This window comes from Herpailurus yagouaroundi, unplaced genomic scaffold (assembly GCF_014898765.1).
Source record: "Herpailurus yagouaroundi ecotype Mexico unplaced genomic scaffold, PumYag 140, whole genome shotgun sequence".
Classification (NCBI taxonomy): domain Eukaryota; kingdom Metazoa; phylum Chordata; class Mammalia; order Carnivora; family Felidae; genus Herpailurus; species Herpailurus yagouaroundi.
Window position 1 is genome coordinate 81,369,547 of NW_024412395.1, and position 11,136 is coordinate 81,380,682.

The 11,136-nt window shown below is 36.3% G+C and overlaps 1 protein-coding gene across 1 annotated transcript in view; it reads left to right on the plus strand.

The window, feature by feature from the left end:
- The window catches only part of BMPR2 (bone morphogenetic protein receptor type 2), a 201,052-nt gene that overhangs the window by 169,889 nt on the left and 20,027 nt on the right, over nucleotides 1–11,136 (plus strand). The window contains exon 10 of the mRNA XM_040475888.1: nucleotides 1,630–1,766. Within this exon, the coding sequence (XP_040331822.1) occupies nucleotides 1,630–1,766 (137 nt within the window). The remainder of the gene's footprint in view (nucleotides 1–1,629; nucleotides 1,767–11,136) is intronic.

Consider the following 11,136-nt stretch of genomic DNA (forward strand, 5'->3'; position numbering starts at 1 on the left):
TATTGATGGTGATTGTCAACAGTAAGTATTTGCTTAGGGTTGCCTGAGTGGCTCAGTCAATTAAGCATCCGACTCTTGATTTCAGCTCAGGTCATGATCTCCTGGTTCATGAGTTAGAGTCCCGCACTGGGCTCTGTGCTGACAGTATGGAGCCTGCTTGTGACTCTCTTTCTCTCTCTGTGTCTCCCTCTCTCTCTCTCTCTCTCTCTCCCCCTCCCTCCCTCCCTCCTTCCCCCCTCCCTCTCCCTCTCCCTCCTTCCCTCCCTCTCCCTCCCTCCCCCCTCCCCCCACCCCGCTTCTGACCCTCTCCCACTTGCACTTTCTCTCTCTCTCAAAATAAATAAATAAACTTAAAAAACAATAAGTATTTGCTTAAATCTTTAGAGTTACAAAATATCATTTGTATAGATACTGCAATATTCCAAAAATTTTGGGTTATGTTGCATAAATTATAAAATTAATCTTTGTAATATAATCTTTTTTAATATTGGTGGAGGGAAAATGTTTATAGGTTTTTGAATATCCAAATTGAAAATTGAAACATAAAACTTAAATAAATGTTTTATAAAGTATTTTCTATCTGGTCATCATAACTTTTGTATTATTTCCATGTGAGTGAGATAAGGAAGACAGACATTGCCATTTTGCTGACAAGAAAAGTAAAACACAGAATAGTTAAATGACTTTTCCAGGGTAGAGATGAAGACACGATTGGAGCTTAAGTGCCTTATCCTGCATTCTGGTGTTCTTCCTTCTAATTTATCGTGTCACTCTCATGGGATGGGAGCTGGGGCCAGCAGACAGTCTCTCTCCTGTGTTCTTTGTCAAGATTTTGACTAGACCACTGATATTCTGACCCTTGTCCCAGCGGTCTTCTGTATGGCACAGTATGTTTATTAAGTTTAATTTGATCACATTTTGTAAAAATCAAAGCTTCTTATCACAAGCAGCTGATTGTGTTTAGGGGTGATAAATAGGGTTATTAAATAGTGGTAGAATAGTTAATGATACTTAAAAATCCTTGATCCAGATATTACTTCTTAGGGATTTTTTAAAAATCAGTATATTGAGTTTTCTGTTGTGGCCATTATCATAAACATTTTTGTGACATTTGATACAATCTGGCTGGACTATAATAGAGCCAGTGACATATTAAGACATGATGACTATACATCCTAGACACTTACATTTGGTTCTACAGACATGTGTTATACTATATCCTGGGTTTTCTCCTTATATTCACCACCCTCAATCCCTGTATGGGGTAAGAATTCAGGCATTTTCAAGTATTAAATGCACCTTATGTATGTAATAATCCCCCCCAATTTAGTAATTCTAGAAGCCATTTAAAAATAGCTATGTCCATTATTGAAACTACCACTTGATTTATCAACAGACATTTAATTTATTAAAGACTATTTTAGTTAAAACCTTTATTAATTAATATTGTATTAAACCCACAAAAGGATCTCTTTTGCATTTCCAAATAGGCCCGAAGGATTAAAAATAAAATAAAAAAGATTGTGACATAATTTCTTTGCTTACTTAGTATCAGAAATTCTGCTCCTGTTCCATCATTTTATAATAATAGAAAATTTTACTTTATTCATTTTTTAAAAAAATACACAGGTGAATCTGTACCAGAATACCAGATGGCTTTTCAGACAGAAGTTGGAAACCATCCCACTTTTGAAGATATGCAAGTTCTGGTGTCTAGGGAAAAACAGAGACCCAAATTCCCAGAAGCTTGGAAAGAAAACAGCCTGGTAAGAAAAATACTAAATTATTAAAAAGAGGACTTATGACTGAATATGTTTTAATGTTGTTTGAAGCAAAAATAGACTGTTAATGTTAATAGTTTTTAGAGTTGTCTAATGCCAAAAATCCTTGCTTGACTTTTATGATGTTATACAGTTTCAAAATTTTCAATATAAAAAAGTCCTCTTTTCGGTTCAGATGTAGTTTTTTCCAAGTAAAAATACTAGAGAGACTAAATTGTGTCTGAGCTTGCCAAATTGAATAACAGCTGGAATAATTAACAGATTAATATTTTTAAACATTATTGAAATTCCATCTTACTCTCTTGAGAGTGGTACCAAAAAAATGTTAATTAGTGCAAACTTACATATTCAATAGAAATTTAAACTACCTAAAAAAGAAACCAAGGTATGCTTTAAATTCTGCCTGTTAAAAAATGCATTCTAGGGCCTTCCTGGCTTGCTCAGTTGGTGGATCATGTGACTCTTGATCTCAGGGTTGTGAGTCCAAGCCCCATGATGGGTGTAAAGATTATTTAAAAATAAAATCTCAGGGGTGCCTAGGTGGCTCAGTACGTTGGGCATCCGACTTCAGCTCAGGTCATGATCTCGTAGTCCATGAGTTCGAGCCCCACATGGGGCTCTGTGCTGACAGCTCGGAACCTGGAGCCTGCTTCTGATTCTGTGGCTCCCTCTCTCTGACCCTCCCCCACTCACACTCTGTCTCTCTCTCTCCAAAATAAATAAACATTTAAAAAAAATTTTTTTTAAATATAAAATCTTTAGGGGTGCCTGGGTGGCTCAGTTGGTTGAGCGTCCAACTAGGCTCAGGTCATGATATCACAGTTCATGAGTTTGAGCCCCACGTCAGGCTCTGTGCTGACAGCTCGGCGTCTGGAGCTTGCATCAGATTCTATCTCCCTCTCTCTCTGCCCCTCCCCCACTCACACTCTGTCTTTCTCTCTCTCTCAAAAATAAATAAACATTAAAAAAAATAAAATATTTAAAAAACAAATGTGGTCTAAAATGCTAAAATATCTACAAAAGCTTCTGCCATTTTAGTAAATTGTTGCTACAGCACTATAAATATCTTACAAAATTTACACGCACATGCACACACATACTCTCTCTCTCTTTTTGTCATATAATTTCTTTTAACATAAGTAGGATCATTTCATTATCCAGTATCATTTTTTACTTATGTACAGTTTTTCATGTCAATACCTGTCATGTATCTCTTTATCCATTTAGTTAGTATTCTATTGTATGATATATCCTAATTATTGAATTACCCTTTATTGATGGTAGTACCTATATTTCTTATTTTAAACATTTTTTAAAGATTTATAAAGTTATACCTATACATGGTAAATCAAATTAAATAGAAGGGCATAAAAAAGGAAATGGAAAAGGAAAAGACTACATATCCCTAGCACCACTCTTCAAAAATAACTCCTGTTAACAGCATTCTGAGGTTTTGGTTTTTGTTTCTAACTTTTTCTTCTGGAGGTTACTGTTATAACTGTGACTACCATATCTATTATTATTTCTTATTATCTCTCATTTGCTCTTTCCTAGTTTTGTAATGCTGTAACTATTATTAAATAATTTGTGTTTTGTCTACAGATTGCTCTAAAATTCAAAATAAAAACATCAGAAATTGTAGAATTATGATTATGTAAACATCCACTGTACAATATAGTATTGTGCTTGGACTCATAGAGAAGGAAGTAAAAATCCTATGTTAGTTAATATAAGCCTCTGCTGCTTGAGAAAGAATATTTCAAAAGTCACCATCCACTGGATTCTCTTTGATATACATGGCGCTTTTTAATTTCTTTCTTCTCTATAGATTCTACCAAGAAGCAACATTAAAAAAAAAAATCTCATTCTTTTTCTTGTAAGTCATTATTTCTTTGATGAAGCCTCTTTAAGTGATATGTGTTAGTATGAGCATGGGTAGTATGAATACCTGCACCCTCAAAAATGTTTTTATCTTGTCCTCATGTTTGTATAATAATTTGGCCAGGTAATGATTTCAAGATCAAAATCACAAAATCCTCATAGTGGTTCCTGTGAAATCACTACTCTGTTGTCCTCAAGCATTCAGACATATTAAGAATTCCAGAGTCATCTAATCTCATTTCATTATTTTTTGTCTTTTTGTTTTATGCCCTTGTTTTCTTGTCTCTATAAGCTTTTACACTTTTACTTTATTGTTGAAATTATCAAATTTCACCTGGACATATGTAGGCGTGGATGTTTTCACACATTTTGCTTTGCAGTAGACAGATTTTCAGTTTGAAAACTCAGAAGTTTCTTCAATTCGGAGGGATTTTCTTGTATTATTAAAAATTGGGGTGCCTGGGTGGCTTAGTCAGTTAGGCATCCAACTCTTGATTTAGGTTCAGGTCATGATCACATGGTTCATGGGTTTGAGCTCTGTGCTTACAGTGTAGAACCTGCTTGGGATTTTCTCTCTGCCCAGCCCCCCCTCCCCCCCAACATGCTCTGTCTCTCTCTCTCATTCGCTCTCAAAATCAATACGTAAACTTTAAAAATAAAAAAAAATAAAAATTATTTCTCCTCTTCCATTTCTTCCTTCTCAAAATATTGGTTCACTTGACACTCCAGGTCTCAATTTGTTTTTTGTATTTTCCATTTTTTTTTGTTTTGTTTTACATTGTTCAAGATTTACTCAGCTTTAGCTTTTAAATCACTTTCATTTTTCACCTTCACCACACTATTGGTTATCTGTTCATTAAAATTTTACTTTCCACTCTTATATTTATAATTTCTAGAAATTCTTAGTGTTTGCTTCTTCCATAATAATCTGTTCTTGTTTTAAGACTATGACAGGAATTTGTGGGGTACGTTGGTGGCTCAGTTGGTTGAGCATCCAGCTTCGGTTCAGGTCATGGTCTCACGGTTCATGAGTTCGAGCCCTGCATCGGGCTCGCAGCTATCAGTGCAGAGTCTGCTTAGGATCCTTTGTCTCCCCCTCTCTCTGCCCCTTCCCCACTCACATGTGTGTGCACTCTCTCTCTCTCTCTTCCTCTCTGTCTCAAAAACAAACATTAAAAAAAAAGAATGTGGTAGGTATTCGATTATTTCTCAAGGTGTAAATCAGAATTTTTGATACTTTGTACAAATAATTTTCTTGACTATAGTTAAAGAACAAAAATGAAAAATTCATTAAGCAATTTAAATCATATTACTATGTATTTTTGCATTTTAATTTTAGGTTGTCTTCATAGGATTAGCGTATTTTCATTCTTGATCCCGACTTATATGGGATGGCGGCATGTCAAAGAGAGGCTAGAGATGTCATATTTTTCCATACAGAGTTAGACTGAATATTTTCTCCATTGGTCATCTCCACTTGTCATCTTGTCCATTGGTCAAGGAAGGCTTCCGCTTCAGATGAGATTGACATCTTCTTCAAGGCAATTGAAGACCTATTGCCAAAAACATATGCCCAAGATTGCCTCTAAACTGCAGTCCCTGTTTGGGAACTGGGACATATCTTTAAAAAGGCCTTGGCAGAGGTGAGGCTGAATCCCGTACCAGGATTCACTAGATATGCTAGCCTCACAGTAAAGCATCTCTTAAGGAAAAATTTCTGTATGAAATTTTATCTAGTAAAATACTTCATCTTAATATTTTATTTCACCAAAGAAATTTGACTCATTATTTTCAAGTATCTCTTAATAACCTTGCCATTACAGGATATGCATCGTATTCATATTTACCTGAAAACTTTTTGCTTCCAATTTAGAGTAGGGAAGTAGGGAATAAGTAATACTTGGTTTACTTCCAGTGAATCCATTTAAGTCTAATGTGCTATAGTCAATATAACTGCTTCTCTGTAAACACAATCCAATACTAGAGAGGAATATAACAAATGCATAGTTTATAAAAAGAGAAAGATACCTCTATATCTAAAAGAAGATATTTTTGCTTCATAATTGCATTGAAATTTAAAAATATTTTATAATAACAAAACTCAAAATCTTCCAAATATAAATGAGTGTAAAAACTAGTTTTTAAAAACTGCCAGGGACCTAAAATAGATCAGGCAATAAAAGGGGGAAGGGGACGCCTGGGTGGCTCAGTTGGTTAAGTGTCATACTTTGGCTCAGATCATGATTTCACAGTTGATGGATTTGGGCCCCATGTTAGACTCTGCACTGACAGCTCAGAGCCCGGAGCTTGCTTCATATTCTGTGTCGTCTTCTCTCTCTCTGCCTCTCCCCTTTTTGTGTTCATACTCTCTCTCAAAAATAAATAGGCATTTAAAAAAGGGGGAGGAGGGGCGCCTGGGTGGCGCAGTCGGTTAAGCGTCCGACTTCAGCCAGGTCACGATCTCGCGGTCCGGGAGTTCGAGCCCCGTGTCAGGCTCTGGGCTGATGGCTCAGAGCCTGGAGCCTGTTTCCGATTCTGTGTCTCCCTCTCTCTCTGCCCCTCCCCCGTTCATGCTCTGTCTCTCTCTGTCCCAAAAATAAATAAAACGTTGAAAAAAAAATTTTTTTTTAAATAAAAAAGGGGGAGGGGAATAGTTTTCTTATAAAAAATGGAAGTATAGAAAATAGTCTGAGGGAAATACATGAAAATGTTAACCATAGTTATCTCTGAATATTGGATTTATGAATGACTTATTTTTTCCTCCTGAACTTACAGAGTTTATATTAAAAATGAACTGTTGTAGGGGGGCGCCTGGGTGGCTCAGTCGGTTGGGCGGCCGACTTCGGCTCAGGTCATGATCTCGCGGTCCGTGAGTTCAAGCCCCACGTCGGGCTCTGTGCTGACAGCTCAGAGCCTGGAGCCTGCTTCCGATTCTGTGTCTCCCTCTCTCTCTGACCCTCCCCCGTTCATGCTCTGTCTCTCTCTGTCTCAAAAATAAATAAATGTTAAAAAAAAAAAAATGAACTGTTGTAACAATCACACATACACACAGTTTCAATTGGAATAATAAGAAATTATAGGCAAAATTTATTTTTTAAATAGCTTTTTTCTCATACATAAAATGTCCAGATTATAATTTGTTTAACCACACCACCATTCTTCATATTTTTCATTCTTTTCCAAATTCTGAGCCTCTGTTTTTTTTTTTTTTTTTTTAATTTTTTTCAACGTTTTTTATTTATTTTTGGGACAGAGAGAGACAGAGCATGAACGGGGGAGGGGCAGAGAGAGAGGGAGACACAGAATCGGAAACAGGCTCCAGGCTCTGAGCCATCAGCCCAGAGCCCGACGCGGGGCTCGAACTCATGGACCGCGAGATCGTGACCTGGCTGAAGTCGGACGCTTAACCGACTGCGCCACCCAGGCGCCCCTGAGCCTCTGTTTCTTAATCTCTTTTGAATACTGGCTTATTCTCTTTCCCCTTTTGAAATCATTTGTCTGGCTTATCTTTATTCCTTAGTCTTATTTCTGTATAACCTTTTTTTCTCAACAGTTTTATCTCAATGTATTGTCATGTAAAAGTTTGAAAGTTCCTCAGTTTTTTTTCCCTCTAATCTTTTCTTTCTCCACCCATTAAATCCAGTCTTCTAACATATACTATGTGTCCCAGAAACTATCCCTCCCTTCTTCTTTTCATACTTATTTCAGCTTTTACTATTCTCTTCTTGACAAATCAGCAAACTTTTGCTATGATCTGGAATTTAGCATTTCCCATACTTTTTTCCCTCTCACACAATCTACATTAAGAAATACACATGCACCTCATGATCTAGTGCCTTTAGGATTATACTTAACCTTACTACATACTCTATATTTTGGTATTTTCTATTCTAGCCTAGAGTATTCAGTTTGGGGAGACTGGTATAGTTGTTTGTTTTAAATGTTGTTTCCCAACCCACTAAGCTAATTTCATGTCATGACCCATCCATGAGCCCTCACTTCCGTTTTCCTGTCATTAGGTGGGAAAGATTTTAAAGTTTCTTTTCTTTTTTTCCCTACTTTTTCTGCTTGTTTTTCTTCATCATTGTTAATAATGATAACCCCTTTATCTCATTTACCCAAATGCTGGGTATCATTATTTATATATTTGCAGTTAGAGTCCCTTGTTGAAGCACTCATCTGATTTTGCCTGAATATCTATATTTTTCTCTAATCTTATTTTATCTCCTCAACAAATTTTAACATTTAAACAGAGATCATTTATATAGATTAAACTGCACATATTAAGATACATAATTTGTTGGAGCACCTGGGTGGTTCAGTTGGTTGAGCATCCGACTTTGACTCAGGTCATAATCTCGTAGTTCTTGAATTTGAGCCCCCACATTGGGCTCACTGCTGTCAGCCTGTCAGCATAGAGCCCACCTCGGATCCTCTGTTCCCTTCTCTCTGCCCCTCTCCCACTTGTGCTCTTCCCAAAATAAGTAAATATTTTTTTTAAAAAAGATATATAATTCATTAAGTTTTGACATATGTGTATACCCAAGACCATCACCACAGTCCTTATTATGAACATGTCAGTTAGCCCCCAAATTTTTCTTGTGCCCTTTCGAAGTCTCCTTCCTGCCTCTCTCTATTTTCCATGAATCACCAGGCAACTACTGATCTGCTTTCTGTCACTAGTGATTTATATACATTTTCTAGAATTTTATATAAGTGGAATCTTACAATATGTACGTACTGTTGTTATCTGGCTTCTTTCACATAGCATAATTATTTTCAGATTCATCCATGTTGATATGTGTGTCATTAGTTTATTCCTTTTTATTACTAAGTAGCATTCCTTTGAATGGTTATGCTACAATTTGTTTACCTATTCACTTGGTGGTGGATATTTGGATTATTTCCAGTTTTTGGCTAGCACAAGTAAACCTCCTATGAACATTCATATACAAGTCTTTGTATGGTCATATGCTTTCAGTCTCTTGGGTAAATACCTAAGAATAGAATGTAGTACATGTCTGTGTAACCTTTTGAGAAAGTGCCAAACAGTTTTCCACAGTGGCTGTACCATTTTATATTCACACCAGCAGTACATGAGAGTTCTATCTAGTCCTCCACATCCTTACCAACACTTGGTATGGCCATTCTTCTTAATTTTAGATATTGTAATAGGCATGTAGTAGTATCTCATAATGGTTTTAATTTACATTTCCCTGGTGACTAATAATATTTATCATCTTTTCACTTGCTTTTGCCATCCTTCTTTGAGGACATATCTGTTCAAGTCTTTTGCCTACTTTAAATTGGATTGTTTTCTTACTGTTAAGTTTTGAAGTTCTTTATATGTTCTGAATACAAGTCCCTTATCAGATACATGATTTAAAAATATTTCTTCCCAGACCATGGTTTGTGTTATTCTCCTAACAGTTTATAGGAACAGATGGTTTTAATTATGCTGGAGTCCAATTTATCAATTTTTTCTTTCATGGATATATTTTTGTTTTCATATTTTAGAAATCCTTGTGTAACCCAATTCCTGGTTAACACTCATTTTCTTTCAGCACTTTAAATATATCATTCCTCTGCCTTTTGGCTTTCATGATTTCTGATGAGAAATTGGCTATTAACTTTTATTGAGGATCCCTTGTGTATTTCAAATCACTTCTTTCTTGCTGCTATCAAGATTCTCTTTATCTGTGGCTTTTTATAGTTTGATTCTAGTGTGTCTCAAGTATTTCCTATTTAGAGTTCATTGAGTTTCTTGGATGTGTAGATTCATTTCTATTATTAAATTTATTATTATTATTAAATTATTATTAAATTTAAAATGTTTTTTACCATTATTCCTTCAAATATTCTTTCTGCCCCTTTTTCTTTCATCTCTTTCTGGGGCTTCCATTATGTGTATTTGGGTAAAATTGATGGTGTTTCACAAATCTTTTAGGCTGTGTTTATTTTTCTTCATTTCTTTTTTGTTTCTGTTCCTCAGCATATTTCAACTCTTTGTCTAGTAACCCCAGTATCTTTGTATCCTCAGGGACAGTTTCTTTAATTTCTTTTTTCCTGTGAATAGGCCATACTTTCTTGGGTTTTTGTTTTTGTTTTTGTTTTTGTTTTTGTTTTTGTTTTGGCCTGCTTTGTAATTTTTTATTTAAGACTGGACATTTTTAACATCCTGATGGGCGAAAAGAAAAAAAGAAAAAAGAAAAGAAAAGACTCTTTGGGTCTTTGCAGATTGACCTTGTGTTGAGGCCCTCCTTTAACATTTATCCAGACCTTTTACGATTCTGCTTTAGCCTTCACTTTCTGCTAGTGCTGAGCCTAAAGACAGCCAGTTATGAAAGCTTATGGTCTTCTCTGAGCATGCATCCCATCCTGGATATATGCATGACTTTTCTAGGTTTCCCAGTATATGCAGGAGCTTTTCAAAACCCTCATTCCCCCAAAGTCTCAAACACCCCAGCTTTTCCTCCCTCACTTTCAGCATTTCTGTTTTGTGGCTCAATTGTTGTATTTTATCCCACTTGTATTTTAACACTTGTTCATTTGACTTTCAGTGATTTCAAGCAATGTTCTCCATTTAGTCATATCTACTTCTCTTTCCTGAGAGAGTTCTGATTTAGGCAGAATAAAGACAGGCCCCTCTCATGGGTTCTTCAAGGAATTCATAGACCTGTCAAAACAGACAACATAATTTCTTGGAAACAATATTACTTTCCTCCCTCTGGGACCAGATACCCACATGGGGAACACAGGCTACCATCTTCATATTTTACTTGGTTGCTATAAACATTTGAGCAACTTTCAGAGCTTCAATAAGGTTGATTCTGACAGTTTTTTTTCTTAAGTTGTGGGGGGTTTTAATGTTTATTTATTTTGAGAGAGAGAGTGAGAGAGCACATGCACATGCTGGGGAGGGGTAGGGAGGGAGGGAGGGAGAGAGAGAGAGAGAGAGAGAGAGAGAGAGAGAGAGAGAGAAAGAACCCAAGCAGGCTCGGCACTTCCAGCACAGAGCACACTGTGGGGCTCAAACTCACAAATTGCGAGATCATGACCTGAGCCAAAACCAAGAGTCAGATGCTTAACTGACTGAGCCACCAAGGCACCCCAATTCTGACAGTTTTTACCAGGATTTTTGGTACTTCCAGGGAAGAATTTTCCCTGGTCTCCTTCCTCTGCTATTTTCTCTGATACCCTTATAAGTTGGGAAATATTCTTCCCTCTTTGATTTTCTGGAAGACCTGGGTAGAATTGCCATTAACTGCTTCCTGAATGTTTGGTAGAGTTAATTAATGAAACCATCTGGGCCTGGAGTTTTCTTTGTGGGAAATTTTTATTATTTTATTTTATTTTATTTTATTTTATTTTATTTTATTTTAAATATGAAATTTATTGTCAAATTGGTTTCCATACAACACCCAGTGCTCATTCCAAAAGGTGCCCTCCTCAATACCCATCACCCACCCTCCCC